We start from the raw sequence: 18,650 nt of genomic DNA, 5'->3' as shown, positions 1-18,650 counted from the left end.
ATCCAGTGCTAAAGAAATACTCCAATTTTTTAAATCTTCAAGTAACATTACTAATAAAATAATGTTTTAACTCATGAGCAGAAAGGACAGATTATCCTCTAAATTATTCTTTTATTCTTTAACTATCACTGTGACTTACCCATATATGCTAAGAGGTTTAAAAAGTAAATTTAAACTGAGGAAATGAATTAGACATTTGAACCAATCATTAATGGATCCAGCTTTTAAAAAAAACCACATAGTTTAATTGATACTTTACAATACAAAAATAAGCATCCACAGAATGTTTATTTACTGTTTAAATTATTCCATATTTTCATATACCATGAACAAAAAATATTTTACCCCATACACAGTAACAGCAAACAAGTGCAATTTTTAAAACATTAAAATCTGTAATCAAATCTGTACAACAGATAAATAAATTTATACCTCTAACAGTTAAGCCTGTAACAGAACCAAAAACAACATTGCCCAAGGTGACCAGTTTACTTAAAATTCTACTTATACATCTCAAACATATCGTGAATCTTTACTACACTGCACACATTTAGATTGATAAATATATTTTTTTTAAAATAGGAGGGAATAATAGGAAATACCAAAATGGTTATAAAGAGCTTCCAAACATTGGAAATAATATACAAAAACTAATTAGATCGGGGAAAGCGTATGTGATGAGTCCACAGGGTAACTGGTATTACACTGGTGTAGCTCAAGGAAAGGAAACAGGTAAATGTTTGGACTGGAAAGAAAATTTGGCCTTTTTATAAAAAGCTACAATAGCATCAATGACAAAACCCTGTCATGGAGCGCAGAACAACTCTGGGACAAAGTGTACAAAGATTTTAGGCTTATATACCTGAAAACTACCATTAGGAAGAAAAATCATATCAGGGAACATAATATCAGAACATGAACAATAAAAGACATACCGTTTGTCATTCCACATCATTGCACATATAAGGAAACAACACTGCAATCTTTCTTGAGTAAGAAAGTTTTCGATGAAGTAGGAAGTTCCATGATGAATATAGGTGCATACAATTTTTATTACCATAAATTTAGTAAATATCAAAACACTCAGTGGTGTTACTAAGCTAATTAAATTATCTGTATTTTTTACTGGAAAGGTAATTATTTCCCTGCCTTCATATGTTAACTTAAAATCACGTATAAATGGAAATGTAGATCCAGTAGAAAAGACTTTTCACATGCAATCCTACATGATGCACTCTGCTTCAATTTTTTTCAGTATTTCACATTGTATATGTACATTTCCAAAATATACAACCACACATGTTCAACAGATGTCACTGAGCTATCTTCTTGCCACACACATTTTTATTTACATATACATTTACAATACATCTCCAGATAGATGCTGTTCTCCTCTAGGTAGGTTCAAAGTTAACCTGAAGAGTTTTAAGTTTTTAGAATCCTAATGTCTTGATTTATCTTGAATGGATGATAAGATGAGGAGTCCACAAAAAAATGCAGCTATACATGCCAATCTTTTCAACAGAGATGAGTTATCTTTAGGAATAATAATCTGTGCAAGATCATTAGTGATCTGAGAAATTTCATGTGCCACACAAACAAATATGAAAGTGCTGACAATAATGTTGAGCATAGGGTTTCCAGGTATAAGGACCAAGATACCCCTTGTGTCTGCTGCCAGCCATATGTGATATTGGCAAATAAATAGCTGGAAGGAAAAATATTTCAAGTTAGGTATTTTCAGAAAGTCCATAAATGTATTATTGGTTTTCCTAATTAAAACATATGATAGCATAACTGTTTCACTACTGGCCTTGAAAAGTTTATTGTCAAAATGCCTACACCACAAAGTGAACTACAGATTCAATGCAATACCTGTCAAGTTACCAATGCCATTTTTTTTGCAGATCTAGAACAAAAAAAAAAAATCTGAAAAATTGTACAGAAACACAAAAGACCCCAAACAGACACAGTAATCTTAAGAAAAATGGAACTGGGGAATCAGGCTCCCTGATTCCAGACTATACTACAAATATACAATAATCAAAACAGCACGACACTGGCACAAAAATAAAATGGTAGTGGCACAAAAACAGAAGTATGCATCCGTGGGACAAGACAGAAAGCCCAGAGGCAAACCCACACCCACCGTCACCTAACCTATGACAGAGGAGGCAAGAACACACGATGGAGAGAAGACAGCCTCTTCAGGAAGTGGTACTAGGAAATCTGGACAGCTCCATGTAAAAGGATGAAATTAGAACACAAAAATAAGCTCAAAATGGATTAAAGGCCTAAATGTAAGACCAGACACTATAAAATTCTTGTAGGAAAACACCGCAAAAACACTTTGACATAAACCACAGCAAGATCTTTTTCAATCCACCTCCTATAGTAATGAAAATAGGAACAAAAATAAACAAATACGATCTAATAAACTTAAAAGCTGTTGCACAGCAAAGGAAACCATAAACAAAATGAAAAGACAACCTACAGAACTGGAGAAAATATTTGCAAATGAAGCACCTGACAAGGGATTAATCTCCAAAATATACAAACAGCTCATGCAGCTCAGTATCAAAAAGCAACCCAATCAAAAACATAGGCAGAAGATCTTAAACAGACATTTCTCTAAAAAAGATATACAGCTGGCTAAAACATACATGGAATTATTATTTCATAATAATATTATTTCATAATATCACTAATTATTAGAGAAATGCAAATCAAAACTACCATGAGGTATCACCTCACAATAGTCAGAATGGCCATCATCAAAAAAAATCTATAAACAATAAATGCTGGAGAGAGTATGGAGAAAGGTGAGCTCCCCTACACTTGGTGGAAATGTAAACTGGGTACAGCCACTATGGAGGAAGCATGAAGGTTTCTTAAAAAAACTAAAAACAGAGCTGCCATATGATCCAGCAATCCCACTCCTGAGCATATATCCAGAGAAAACCACAATTTGAAAAGATACATGCATGCCAATATTCAGCAGTATTTACAATAGCCAGGACATGGAAGCAACTGAAACATCCAACAGAGGAATGGATAAAGAAGATGTGGTATATATTTACAATGGAACATTACTCAGCCATATAAAAGAATGAAATAACACCATTTGCTGCAACATGGATGGACACAGATGGATTGATACTGAGTGAAGGAAAGGTCAAAGAACTTCATTATGTATAATGAACTTATATATAAAACGGAAACAGAGTTACAGATGTAGAAAACAAACTTATGGTTACCAGCGGGTAAAGAGGGTGTAGAGATAAACTGGAAGATTGGGACTGACATATATACACTACTCTATATAAAACAGATAACAAATAACTACTATACCATGGAACTCTACTCAATACTCTATACTGACCTATGTGGGAAAAGAATCTACTCTAGAAGAGTGTATACCTGATTCATTTTGCTGTATACCTGAAACTAACACAACATGGGAAATCAACTGTATTCCAATACAATTAAAAAAAAAATCCCACAAACAACTCAGTCAAAAAATAGCAGAAGCTCTAATAGATGTTTCTCCAAAGAAGACATACAAAGGGCCAAAGTGTACATGAAAAGATGTTGAACATCACTAATTACCAGAAAAATGCAAATCAAAACTACTATGAGGCAGACCTGGGGAAAAGACTGGTGCTGAACGCATGGAGACAGCCTGAGGAGCTGGAGTGTGGTGTGGCTGCAACGGTGGGTGTCTGCAGAAGCGTGGGCCTGCCATAGAAACGAAGGGCCATTGTTAAGCAGTGTGTGAAGGGTGGGCCTCCACAGCAGCCTCTTGTTCCATGTGCAGGCCCATGCCTTGCCTCCTCTGCCTCCAGGAGAGTGCGCCCCAGCTGCCACTGCTTCAGGAGACTCCTGTGTCAACCACCGCCCCGGCAGGCCCCGGGAGCAGATGCCAGCAGGTTGCCCATATGCAGAAGCGGAACTGAAACCACAGCTGAGCCCCAGAGGCCAAGCAACTTAGGAAGCAGGACTGAATTCTCTCCCCATGGCAGCATGAGCCATGGAACACCTCCACTGGCAGCTTTGTAAATTCAGCACCTGTGGGACATACAAATAGACAACAGGTGCTTCTGCTGCTGGGAGGGCTCTGACCTCAGCAGCTGTGGGCTCTGTGGGTACACGCGCATGAGGGCTGGGCTAGGCCAGGGTATGAGATGTCTCCACAGCTCCCCCTGGATTCAGAGGCGTGAGTACTGTGGTCCTGGGACCTGACTGGACCCAGATCCTGCGCTGGTGGCCTTGTGAAGACAACACCCCAGGGACACCAGGGCCATGGCTGGCATTCCCACTACTGAGGCAGAGCCAAGGGCACTGCCAACAACAACGCATTCTGTGAGCCCTGACAAGTGAAAGGTGACACGACAGCACACTCACTGGTGAACAGCTCCTGCAAGGAAAACTCAGTGCTCCTCTCCCAGCAGGAGAGCTCCAATCCCACCTGCCTTACACTGTAGCTCTGAAATGCAGCTCAGAACAGCATCTGGGGGCCTCTACACCAACAACTAGGGAGCAGACCCTGCCCCTGATAGGGCAGTGACAACTACAGAGCCAGGAGCAGGCCCAGTTCAATATCCAGGGCAGGCTCTGGCCGTCACGAGCCACACCTCCTATCAGAAGGGTAACGACCAGTATAACTGAGCAAAGAGGTGGCAGGCTCCGTACTAAAGAGTGCTTCCACCAAAAAATACTAAACCCATGCAGGCTACACAGGGATGCACCTACAGAAAAATAGACCTCTAAGACCACAGAGGATGACTGTTCCTCCTAAACTCAGACAGCAAGAGAAAAATGCAAAATGAAGAAGCAGAGGAACCACTCCCAATTAAAAGTATGAAAAGAATTCCCCTGAAAGAACAAGCAATAAAAGAGACCTCTTCAGTCTAACAGAAACTGAGTTTAAAAAGGAGACAGTGAAAATACTGAAGGAATGAAGAGAGGCTATGGACAGAAATGCAAATTATTGTAAAAAGCGACTAGAAGCTATGAGGAGGAGCCAAGAAAAATTAGAAAAGTCATTTCCATAGACAAAAGGTGAACTAACTGCAATGAAGAGCAGAATGGATAATGCAGAAGAAAGAATAAGTGATCTAGAAGATAGAATAATGGAAATCACCCAATTAGAATAGTGGAGAGAAAGCCAAATGAAAAAAAAAAATGAAAGCAATGTAACAGACTTATAGGATAAGATAAAACATGCCGATCCACAAGTAGGGATCCCAGAAGAAGCAGAGAGAGAAAAGGGGATTGAAAATGTATTTGAAGAAATTATTGCTGAAAATTGCCCAAACCTAAAGAAGGAAGCAGATATATCTCAGGTACAGGAAGTACACAGGGTCCCAAACAAGATGAACCCAAACAGACCTATTGCAAGACATTATTAAAATGGCAAAAGTTAAAGAGAAGATTCTAAAGGCTTGTAACAGAAAAGCAGAGAGTTAATTATAAGGGAACCCCTATAAGGTTCTCAGGTAATTTCTCTACAGAAATGCTGCAGGTTAGAAGGGAGTGGCAAGGTATATTAAAAGTCTTGTAAGGCAAAATCCTGTAATGTAGGATACTTTACCCAGCAAGATTATAATTTAGAATAAAAGGAGAAAGAAAGAATTTCTCAGATAAGCAAAAACTAAAAGAATACAGCAACACTAAACCTATCCTAAAGGAAAATATTGAAAGGTCGTCTCTAAATAGAAAAGAGGAATCTATAGGGAAGAAAAATATCACAATTGAAAAGTACATCTCTTAAATAAGCCAGTAGAAAGAGTTAAAAAAATTTAAAAATTTTGTGAAAGCAATGATGACCACAATGGACAGCAACAGGCTGAACATGAAGATGTAAATGAGGACATCATAAAATGTGGGGGAGGAGAGTAAGAAAATATAGACTTTTTTTTTAGAAAGTGTGTGAGCCTATATGACTACCAGTCTAAACCAAATAGATGTAGAAAGAAGTTAACATACTTGAAAACAGAGCAACAGCAAATCAAAACACAACAGATTCATGAAAACCAAGAAGAGAACATAAGTATAATACAAAGGAAAACCATCAAACCACAAAAGGAAAAACAAAAAGAGACAAGAAATATAAAACCAACAAGAAGACAAGGTTTAAAATGGCAATAAAAAACATATCTATCAATAATTACTTTAAATGTTAGTGGACTAAATGCTCCAATCAAAAGACACACAGTGGCAAACTGGATTAAAAAAACAAAAGCCTAAAATATGCTGCCTTCAGAAGACCCACTTTAGGGCAAAGGACACTTAAAGATTAAAAGGGAGGGGATGTAAAAAGACATTTCATGCAAACAGAAATGACCAGAGTCACAAACTCATATGAGAGAAGACAGACTTTAAAACAAAGGATATAAAGAAAGATAAAGAAGGATACTCTATAATGATAAAAGGACCACTGCAAAGAGATGCTAACAAACATGAAGGGAGAAACTGACAGGAATACAATAATTAGAAGCCTTTAACACCCCAGGCACATCAATGGACAGATCTTTGAGAGAGAAAATCAATAAGGCAACAGAAATGCTAAATGATAAAACAGAATAGTCCGACTTAAATGATACCTTCAGGACATTACACTCAAAAAAAAAAAAAAAACAGAATACATATTCAAGTGTCCATATGATTCAATAATTCCACTTTGGCATATAGCTGGAGAAAATGATAATTCAAAAATACCTAGTCTTCTCTGCAGTACTATTTACAATCGCCAAGACACAGAAGCAACCTAAATGTCCATGGGCGGGTGAAAGAGAAGATGTAGAGTGTGTGTGTGTGTGTGTGTGTGTGTGTGTGTGTGTGTATGGAACATCAGTCATAAAAAAGAATGAAATAATGCCATTTGCAGCAACATAGACAGACCTAGAAAATACTAAGTGAAGTAAGCCAAAGACAAGTATCATATGATACCACTTATATGTAGAATCTTACAAACAAAACAAAATGAATGAACTTAATTCCAAGAACTTAATTCACAGATATAGAAAACAAACTTATGGTTAGTTACCAATGGGAAAATGGGGAGGTGATAAATTAGCAGGTTGGGATTAACATACTATTATATGTAAAATAGATAGCCAACAAGAACCTAATAAATAGCACTGGAACTATACTCAATATCTTGTAATAACTTATAAGGGAAGAGAATCTGAAAAAGAATGTGTAATTGAATCACACAGAAATCTTTCCCATTTTAAAGACAACTTAATACATATTATAACTCTAAAATGTATCTTTTATGATTAAATGAATTCTACTATTTTAAAATGTTCTATTTCAATAATAAAACTCAGAATACACTGAATGTATTTCATACCTACTTTAAACTGATTTTGAGGATAAATTCATATAGTTACTGCACACAAAATAATGAGTTTAAAAATTTTCCCCAAACTTTCAGTAAGAGTGAATTTTATTATGATAAGTATCAATAAACTAAATTCCAACAATATAATATTTAATTATGAATGAACGAATCAAAATCCTCTCACTTGATTTCATTTATGTCTATTTACAAATTTCATTTGTATCTATTTCATTTTTTTTCTCTTCCTATTTCTGCATCTTGGCTGTACTTGAAAGTTTAAGACAAAATAAATATGTGAAAGTCATCTGTATCTAGCCATTTAAATAAGACTTTAAAAGCATTCTACAATACTGCTGTTGAAGTTCAAAGTTTCTTGCCTATAATTTCATAAACATAGCTTTGGTTTAAAAAAAAATAAGTTACACACCTATATATATATTTATATACACAGCTCCATAAAACCCTGGGTAGTAAAAGACAGATCAAAATATTAATGTACCAACCTCTAATGAAATTTTTCCAAACCAAGCAAAAAATGAACTGTAAACTGAACGAGCATACCCAGGGATATTCCTTATTAGGATGAAGGCTAAAATCTAAAGAAAAAACACACAGGCAAATATTAATAATCTGCTTATTAAAAGAATTTTGCTTTCTTTCACGTGATAATTTTATTCTTCATGTTACTGAACTTAATACATAGACTGGTTTTTTTTCCCTCAATAGATGAAGTATTTGCAAGTTATTTTTGATCTAGAGTCTACTCAAACTGGATTTCTGAGCAGGTGGTCTATATAGTGCAAACAAGGGCAGGTTTTATATGGCTGGATGGTTTTATTTTATTTTTTATGTATATGTTTTTATTTTATTTTATATTTTATAGAAAAAATATAAACTCATCTTGAGGACCTTTGTGTAGAAAGAAATGCTATATTTATGTATCAAAATTAATAAAATCCCATGATATGATTTTGCTTCTTCTAAAAAGTATTCACTCTGTTGGGAGCTACCCACCCCCATCTTTTCGCTCTCTTCAAGGCTCCTTCTACTGACAGCAATGTAAATGTGGGAAAAAGTAACTAAGGAAAGATGAATATGTGGCATATAGTGGCCAGGAGTAAAAGTGATGTGGCTCAGCAGGGTTTATGTTAGCCTTATTCTATGTCCAGTCACTTTCTCCCTTAGCTACTCTTACATTGTTCTGTATTGGTGTCATGTTAGTGGAACAGCCCCCTTCCTTTCATGTTGCTATAGAAATGACATCAGATACAAAATATAAAGTGTTACTTGTAAGCATGACTTCTGCAGAAGTCCTGAAAATGCTTTATTAATATAGTACAATTTTTAAAATGTCATTGTCAATTGTGTTTGGAGAGTTGGTCATATGCTTAGTTCTACTGACTATATAGAGGTTTAAGATGGATGAAATAGTTTCTTCATTGAAGAGAACTTAAAACCTAAAAGAAGATCCTCCAGAAATCCTCCCTGTTCCTTTCTGTTGAACCATACAGTTTTTAGGCTTTGGCTTAGACATAACTTTGTCCAAGAACCCTGCTCTGATATCAAGACGGATTAGGAAGAAATCCCACATGTTCTAAAGTACCCTGTAGTTAACCATCACCACACTAATCACAACGCCCTATCATTACCTGCAACCACAGGTATCTCTGTAAAATGCAAATGTGATTTGCGCTGCTGAGCAGCCTCTGCCCACCTCCCAGTCACTACACATACTTCTTTAGACTCGGGCTCTCTGAGTTCCAGCACCAATGGCTTTCTTCAAGTTCCCTGAATGGGAATATACTCTTTTCTACCCACATGACCTAAGTTCTCACTGCCTGCCTTCATTCCTCCAATCTTAGCTTAATTTTTCCACCCCTCTTTGGCTGTACCTTATGGCATTCAGAACTTCCCTGACCAGGGATCCAACTTGCACCCCCTGCAGTGGAATCACAGAGTCTTAACTGCTGGACCACCAGGGAAGCTCCTCTCAGCTTAATTTTATCAGGGAAATCGTCTCTGAACCCTATCCACCTTCACTCCAACTCCAACTAGGTCATATACCCTTACTGTATTCCCTTGTAGCATCATGAACTTCTGTTCATGATTACTTGGTGATTATACGATTACTATCTGCAACCGAAGAATACAGGCTCTGTGAGGGTAGGGACCACGTCTGCTTTGGTCATCACTACATCCCTCAGCATTACATCTAGCACATAGAAAGAAGTATCAAAGACTTGTTAAATGAATTAAAAAAAACTGTTTAATGAATAAATGTTCAACCATATTTCTGTTGGACTGTAAGTTCTGAGGGCAGGAACTACATGCACTTCTGACCTGTAGCATGGTTCTTAACACATGGAAGGCCATTAATAAGTAAGGCCAAAAACAAGTAAATGAAGAAATCTGAATAAACAAATGATGAAAAAGCAAACAGGAGAAATGAATTAACATTTTCTAAGTGCTTATCAAGTGATAAACACCGATCATTTCTATACATTTAATAATAACATTTAATAACCACCCTTTAAAAGAGATTTTAGTATCTCTATTACAGTAGAGGAAGGTAGGGCTTAGAAAGATACACTACATTTAATAGATTTTGATTTAAAAGTTGTCTCTAAAGACTCCTGTTCTAATCAAAAATTTAGAAAAATTTCTCTAAATAATTACCTGTACCACAGAAACGGATGGATGGAGTTCATTGCACTCTGCTTTGTTTTTACAACTGCTAGCCCAGATGGAATAGGTCTAAAACAAAAAATTTATGGATCACTTCACAAAAATAGTTATGCCTTAAAAAGGCAGCACTCAATTTTAAGAAGTTTCTTTATAACATACTTCATAATTTTTCTAAAGATTTCTTTTTTTTTTTGGATGTGGACCATTTTAAAAGCCTTTATTGAATTTGTTACAATATTGCTTTTGTTTCATGTTTTGACTTTTTTGGCTAGGAGCCATGTGGGATCTTAGCTGCCTGACCAAGGATCAAACCCACACCTCCTGCATTGGAAGGCAAAGTTCTAACCACTGGACTGCCAGGAAAGTCTGACACTGCACTTCATTATGCTATTAAAGTTCAGTGAAAACTGTACCCAGGTTTGCTCCTCCCTCATTTTGGCAAGCTCAAATATAACAAAGTAGAGAGAAAGGAGCCTAAGTCTGTTTTCCCAGAAATAGTGATCATAATGCAGTGATGGCTTTTCTGTTAAATATCTTATATTTTTTCCCAAACCTATTACAACTTTTAAAATTCCTATATCATTGAGATCTCAAGTTATTCTTCATATTTAACACATATATGTTTATATTCTCTTTAGAATTTATGTTCAATTTAAAATGAGAAAAAGATATTTCAAAAGTAAAAGATTTTATTCATTAAAAATAAATGATTAAATTCTTATCTCTTAAAGTTAATTTTCTGCACCATTTGGGATTTTGGAAATTTAGAAGATTACATGTGAAACTTACCAAGAAAGAAACTACTGAAATAAATAATAGAAAATTTGAAATTTTGCTTGAAAAAAGAGGTTCACCCTTTCCTTCAGAAAGTATCTGGCGCTTCTGTAAAGCCAGATAAATGAAAGCAAACAACATTCCATGAAAGACTACCTGAAAAATAAGGGGGGAAAACCTGTTTTAAATAGCTACTTTTCAATAAATAGCAAATATACTTGGTAAAGAAGCACAATATGTATAGAAGTATATAGGTTAAAAGCTAAAAGATCCAAAGTTTCTATGAAGAACCTAAAATCAAGAAATCTAATACAGTTATGTAAAGTTTAAAAATAAAATAAAATTAAAAAAAAAAAAAAAAAAAAAAAAAAAAAAAAAAAAAAAAAAGAAATAAGGTCAAGTCAGTGATCATTGGAAACAATCTGCAATGGACAAGCAAACATCTCTTGCAATGACAAGATAAGCTGGTTTACTTCAAGTAGTCTCAGCAGCAAGTAAAGAAATAAAGACATTTTATATATCTGGATAAAACCATAATTTGAAAAGATACATGCACCCCAATGTTCACTGAAGCACTATTTACAACAGCCAGGAAGTGGAAGCAACCCAAATATCCATCAGTGGGTGAATGGACAAAGATGTGGTACATAAATACAATGGAACATTACTCAGCCATAAAAAAGAATGAAAAATACCACTTGCAGTAATAGTAATTCTTGCCTGGGAAATCCCATGGACAGAGGAGCCTGGTGGGCTACAGTCCATGAGGTCTCAAAAGAGTCGGACATGACTTAGAGACTAAACAACCACAAGCCCTGGGCACATGTTGCCAAACTGCTATGATACTTCTGACTTTAAACCTTTCCCAACATTTAAGAATTTTCATTTAAAAACTGACACATTGTAAATCAAGTATATTTCAGTTAAAAAATAATAATCTTTAAAAGACTAGATGAATCAAAACAATAACAATAAATGTTAAGATAAACTGTTTAGAAATAAAAGGTATTTTGCCCACTGCAAAAAAGAAAAGAAAACCAAGGGGTGGGCTGGATTGCTTTAATTTACCAAATCAACATGTTTCCTTATTCCAAAACTAAATAAAAACAAATTACATTTTTCCAAATAAATTTTAAAAGTATAATTTGAAATGGCAAAAGAGCACAAGGTAAATACATACATAACGGTCTAACCTCCATCTGAACCACCATTCATATACATTTCCTTTTAGTTCAAAACACTTGGACAATGGCCAAAGAGAAAAGATCTTCTCAAATGCACCCTGAGAAGAGGAATTCAGAAAATTAGGATGGTATAAGTCAATACTGGCTTTTGCAATTCTATTATAAACTGTAATTTTCTAAAGTTAAGATTATATTAAGGTCATTCATAATTTTAAAATTCTATTTATTTCATATCAAAATGTCATTTCATTTGAAAAGAAACTTATTTTACTAATGGGTAGTAAAGATAACAAAACATTTTTGTTAACTTACTTTCATAGCACATGAAAGGCTATTGAGACTGCAAAATCAAAAAAAAAAAAAAAAACAGAACAAAACAAACCCCAAGTTGGTAATTGGAAAGTTATTCCATTTAATCTAGTGTACAAAAGAGCTACTATTTAATGATCAAAACACAAAACTACAAATTACTTCAGCCAATATGGTATCAATAACCTAAAGAATGATGGTTAAAGTTATAGTTTTTCTTTATGTAATGTCCTTAATAATCAATCTATAATGAACCATATAAATTAAAAGAATCCTCTGGATTAGTCACCTTACTCAATCAACTATACCCAAATGCCATTATTAGACTTTGAAACAAAGCTTACAACTTTACTCTGGTCATTAGTGAATGTACCTTCTTATTGATCTGACAGTCTGGAAAATCTGGGAATGAAGGGGCAGAAGTCTTGGGTACATTTCTGAACATTAATGAAGTCTTTCAAATAAGAGAACAAAACACTCAATTTCCAGACTAAAGAATGACAACAAACTCTATTATGGAAACTCCATTATTACACATGATGCCATGGCATTAAAAAAAAATGTGTAACTTCAGTTTTTTAAAAGGCTAATAAAAAATCAAAGTAAAACATGAAAATAGTATTATGTTTTAGGAAATACCAAATCTTTAGGTCAGAAGAACTTTATTATTTTAATAAAATGCAATATTCTCCATTTAGTCACAGAATTTAAAATGCTAGTCACTTATAAAAATAGGTTCTATCAAGGTCTATGCCTCAGGATGATTATTACCAAAACCTGCAATATAAAGTGTATACCTATTATATCACATTTCTCCATTACACCAATATGTATTAGAGATACAGGATTCCATAGATCATGTATCAAGTTTATTTCTCATCAAAATTTATTTTTTATGCAATCAATAAGCAAGTATTTAATGAGCACCCATTTGCACAAGGCACTGGGCTGTACTGGGCTATTTCTGTTTTTTTTTTTTTCTTATCCAGTAGTCAATACTGATTCAAAGTTAAATCTTAATTCTTTTTATGAACTCCTGGTCTGTCTTTGTTTCCCTCCCTCAGATGAACCAGGGAGTCTTGGGAATTTTAATGAATAATTGTCAAGTGGCAATGGCAACCCACTCCAGTACTCCTGCCTGGAAAATCCCATGGACGGAGGAGCCTGGCGGGCTGTAGTCCATGGGGTCGCTAAGAGTCGGACATGACTGAGCGACTTCACTTTCACGCATTGGAGAAGGAAATGGCAACCCACTCCAGTGTTCTTGCCTGGAGAATCCCAGGGACGGGGGAGCCTGGTGGGCTGCCGTCTATGGGGTCACACAGAGTTGAACACAACTGAAGCGACTTAGCAGCAGCAGCAGCAGTGTGACACTCAACTGGCTATTTCTTTAACATTTGCCTATTGTTTCCTTATTACTTTACATATTTCCTGCAGAAAACCTTAGAAGTCAGGCAGATATAAGATACTTTATTTCTAAGAATGAAAATAAACAGGAAAGCCTATAGAAAAAAAAAAAAAGAAAAGCCCTCTATAGGAGTTTACATACACATATACACACACACACACAATGCTCATATGGCATTTTCATCTGGTAGAGTTGGATACAAGACAGTGTTGGAGATGGCAGTAAACTACAGAATATGTCACAACTAAATGCATTTAAATTAAAATACTGTTATAAATATCATGCTGCCCAAATAATAAGTCTGTTTGATGGACTGACCAGCAGGTAGCAGTTTGCCATCTTGCGAAAATAGTTAAGAAAATCTCAACCATCAAAATAGGGGGATAAAAGGTTAGAGATACATACTACATATAAACAAGTCCCTTTGCCCCTAAGTTGGCTTTATTAACAGCCAAAATTTTGCTCTATGAATTTATGGGAAAAGTCAAGTAACACTTTGATGCCATGAATAATGCACAAACCAAGTTGCAAATTCTGTCAAGAGAATTTTGATCTTCACTTAGAGTAGTGTCTTATAAGAGGCGTTCAATAAAAGTTTGATTGATCAAAGTCAAGTAAAATGGATTCTGAACAATTGCCAGGGGAAGAGCTTTAAATTGCTCTTACAACAAAAACAGAGGTAACAAAAGTAGATAGGTCTCAAAAGAACTCCAGTGAGTAGTCAACTACAGAGTGACACTTTTATTACAGTCATTAAAAAATGAAGCTTCAAAAAAAGCTCTGATTCTTCTCTCATACTTTAACAGATTTGAACTTTAGAATAAAATACAACAAAATATAAACCAAAAAGGACAATACAAACCTGAGAATATGCCAAAAAACATATACATAACAGCAAGAAGGCTAGTTTCAACAGTAAGCCAAAATGCCACAAACAATTTCCTAAGAGAGAAAATATTTAATTTACTAAGAAATGTAAACTTACATTAGAAAACATGTTAAATACTCTCTATTTAACATATTAATACCCTGCATAGTTCTTTATAATAATTTAAGGCTGCCTACAGGATACACAAAATATATCTAAATTACAAGTGGGACACAAAGGAAGAAAAGGTGGAACGTCCTTACTAGGAACGAGGCTACAACATTAACCTGATACCCCATATACTTGATATTTAGCCACTCTAAATGCATTTGAAAATACATCCCAGATTAAATTATACTATTCATTATTGAAAGTTACAACAAAACTTGGAACAGGTTCAATGTAATTCTAACAAACACTCATGTTTAATAACTTAGGTAATACCGCTGAAACATTACAGTTTTAAGGAGGGAGCTTAAGAACTTCCCAGTGGACTAGTTTAATCATAAGATGTATTTCAACATATGCATATTTTAAGTTATGTGTTCACAGTTTATACATATTGATTATCATTTTATAAATATGCAGGGTTTGTGTTGAGGAATTAAACTACAGAGACTCTCCAAGACACAAATGGACTTTACTGAAGGCTGGAGCTTAACTCTTTCCTGAAAAATTATTTTGTATTATAATAGAAGTCGACAGAAAATATTTTTTTGATATATAATATTTGATTGTAAGACCTAAAAGACATTATTAAAGATAAAAAAAAATTATTTTTCCAAAAAAAAAAAACCCAAGCTTTAATTTTAATGACATGATCTTGATGGAGAAAAGCATTAGGATCAATGACTGTGACCTTACTTTGAACGTTCATCAGACCTAGCTGTGTAAAATTTGAAGATGACACCTTGTGGGCACTTATGTTTCCTTAAACATAAAACAGGTTGATAATAACTGCTTAAAGGGTTGTTTAGAAGATAAGCTATACTAGTGATTTTTAAGCTTGTTTGACACAAAAAGCCTTTTTGCAAATGAACGTCTACTCAAAATCTACACACACACACACACACACACACACACACACACGTACACACGCGTACACACACACACACACACACACACACACACAGAATCAAGTAAACCAGAGCTGCCAAGACTGAAGCAGGATGTGTGGCCCTCTGGCACGCTCCATGCTGGCTCCATACAAGAGAGTTTGAAAACGGCTGCACTAGCTGATATGTAAAATGGCTTTGAAAGTTTAACTTTAAAGAGAGAAAATATAATATAAATGCAAACTATTGTTCCTCACTGTTAATACTACTTGAACCACGTAACTAACATTCTAGAAACATAATTTAAGAACAAATTTTCAAAATATCAATGCTACATATAAATTTAAACTGTCAATACGTCTCAATAAAAATAATAGCCTTTAGCAACTAAAAAGAAACTTGCACTGGAAGAATATATTTATTAACATTAGTAAGAAAACATATTTACCGTTTGCTTTTTTTTGGGTTATTTGTGGCCATAGTGCTAAAGTAACATATATGACCATGAACCATACAGTGACCAAGGGGACAAAGTAATAGAATTGATAAGGCCGATCCATTACTATGCATAACACCACTACCAGGAAATTGAGACGAAATAAGACCTATTAAAAAGGAGAAGAAAACGGTTTCACTTTGAAAAGTAGACAGATTCTCTCTGACAGAGTATAAATGTTTAAGACTAAAATAATAACTGTACAAGTACCATTTACTAATCCTTAAAAAATCATATTTGTTCTAAAATCATTGTAAAGAGTTGAACATAAAATTTTTATGCATCATTTTATTAACTGGATCCCAGCAAAGCACCAACCTAAGCTGTCCTCTGGCTACAACTGTCATCTTGTTAAATGCAGGAAAAGAATCATAAACCTCCTTCCTAGAGCTACAGTTTATAAACAAAAGATTAGATTATCTCAATGAAAGAATGTCCATTTGATCTCCGTTTGATGTTGATTTATCCCATTTGGTATTAAGTTGAAAGTTTTAATAGATACAAAATAATATTACTCAAATTAAAAAGGGTCTTTGAAAAACAAAAGTTATCTTTGGGACTTCCGTAACAGTCATTTCAGATAGTGTGATGTCAAAAAACACAGAATTTGAGAAGATTAATATTAGAGCTTTATCACTTACTATGTGACCTTTTTAAGTGAAAGTTGCTCAGTCGTGTCTGACTCTTTGAGACACCAGGGACTGTACAGTCCACGGAATTCTCCAGGCTAGAATACTGGAGTGGGTAGTCATTCCCTTCTCCAGGGGATCTTTTGAATCCAGGGATCGAACCCAGGTATCCCACATTGCAGGCGGATTCTTTACCAGCTGAGCCACAAGGGAGGCCAAGAATACTGGAGTAGGTCGCCTATTCCTTCTCCAGCGGATCTTCCTGACCCAGGAGCTGAACCAGGGTCTCCTGCGTTGCAGGAGGATTCTTAACCAACTGAGCCATCAGGGAAGCTTAGGCAAATTATTTAACCTCTCTGAGCCTCAGTGTCCTTGTCTGTAAACATAAAGATCATAACTCAGGGTTGTAATGAAGGGTAAATAGAATAATGTTTACAAACTGCCTAGCACGATGTAGAAACTTAATAAATCTTAATCCTCTTCTTAGAGAGAGAAAACATAGCATATTATAACAATCCCAGGTAACTGCACATTTCTACAAAACTAAACAGGGAGGCCTGGCGTGCTGCGATTCATGGGGTCACAAAGAGCCAGACACGACTGAGCGACGGAACTGAACTGAAAGTGATTCAGCAATGTTTTCCCTTGTGTGCATCTATTATACATTCATCTAAATTCTGTTTTTCCATCCTTCAGTAATAAATTACTTATTTTGAATTATTAACCATAGAACATGGAAATAATACAACTTTAAAGTGCCATTTCACAAATTCAAATTACTTCAAATTATTCATGGCCATATTTATATTTTCTCAACAGTCAGGCACAAAAGCACGTTGAAATGAAAGAAAAAGAAAAACAATGCATTCCTACCTGACATACTCTATGGATTCCAAAGTCTCCTTTGACCCAAAAGTATGAGAAATGCCCATACCCTGTCTGAAATAGATACGCAGCAACCAGGACCCGAATGTGCATGTACACAGGCAAAAACTGTGGACAAAAATAAACAGGTCAAATACATGTTGACGCTAACTGTACCTAACTAATCAGAACCAGTACATTTAACCAAGACAATGGAGCATTATCATCATTCGGTGTTAGCTCAATGAATAGATTTATTCTCAAAAATTAGGCATCAGAGCAGGGGTTTAAAAAAAAAAGTAGACTCTGGAATCTGATGGACGTAGATTCAAATTCTGGCTCTCACACTTAATTATGTGACTTCAGAGTTTTCTAAACTGCAAAATGAAAGTATCTTCTCCTTTCTCAAAGGGTTTTGTGAGAAATGAATGATTTAATAAATGTGAAGTGCTTTATACACTTCATTCAACTTGAATTAAATATATGATATCCATAATTATTAATCATCATATATGCTGAACATGAGGTCACTCTGGAGTTCACATTTTCTCAAGAAGATTAAAAAAACAAACAAAATCCTACATTTTTGGCCCCCTTAAACATATGGAATTTAGACTTGTAAATAAAATTGTCACAATTACTTATTACTTAGCAAAAATTACACATTTAAAAAATATGCAAGCATAATTCAGAAATATTATTTCCCTCCTAATCTTTTATAAAACAATTTTATTTTTCCCTCCTTCTTTGATGTTTCATCTTTACCATGATTTTTCAAAGCATCACATCTTCACTTCTGTCTAAGCTGCAATACATTTCTCATCTATATCTTATGGGAGTCACTGGAAACATTACTTCATTTACAAGTCCTCATTCTCTTAACCTTAAACCACTGTCACTGCCCCTCTCCACCACCTATTAGTCCCTTGGTTGTCTATTCACTATTTCACAACACAGGTAGTGTGCCGCCTTTTAAATGATCTTTAAAAGACTTGTTCAGTGACACCCAACATTTGTAATAAGAGACTAT

General features: G+C 35.0%; 1 protein-coding gene across 5 annotated transcripts in view; it reads right to left on the bottom strand.

Moving 5' to 3' along the window:
* Window positions 1-269: 269 nt before the first annotated feature.
* Window positions 270-18,650, bottom strand: part of CASD1 (CAS1 domain containing 1) — a 55,321-nt gene continuing 36,940 nt past the window's right edge. For 4 of the 5 annotated variants that reach the window (XM_055589744.1, XM_055589743.1, XM_055589741.1 and 1 more), the window contains 8 exons: window positions 17,630-17,749; window positions 16,080-16,236; window positions 14,571-14,650; window positions 11,988-12,089; window positions 10,823-10,963; window positions 10,025-10,102; window positions 7,852-7,944; window positions 270-1,708 (listed from right to left, as the gene is read on the bottom strand). In XM_055589744.1, the coding sequence (XP_055445719.1) occupies window positions 1,442-1,708; window positions 7,852-7,944; window positions 10,025-10,102; window positions 10,823-10,963; window positions 11,988-12,089; window positions 14,571-14,650; window positions 16,080-16,236; window positions 17,630-17,749 (1,038 nt within the window). In that variant the 3' untranslated portion in view covers window positions 270-1,441. The remainder of the gene's footprint in view (window positions 1,709-7,851; window positions 7,945-10,024; window positions 10,103-10,822; window positions 10,964-11,987; window positions 12,090-14,570; window positions 14,651-16,079; window positions 16,237-17,629; window positions 17,750-18,650) is intronic. The other variant, XM_055589742.1, reaches the window with a different exon arrangement.

This window comes from Bubalus kerabau, chromosome 8 (genome assembly GCF_029407905.1).
Source record: "Bubalus kerabau isolate K-KA32 ecotype Philippines breed swamp buffalo chromosome 8, PCC_UOA_SB_1v2, whole genome shotgun sequence".
Classification (NCBI taxonomy): domain Eukaryota; kingdom Metazoa; phylum Chordata; class Mammalia; order Artiodactyla; family Bovidae; genus Bubalus; species Bubalus kerabau.
This window is presented reverse-complemented; position numbering and strand designations above follow the sequence as displayed.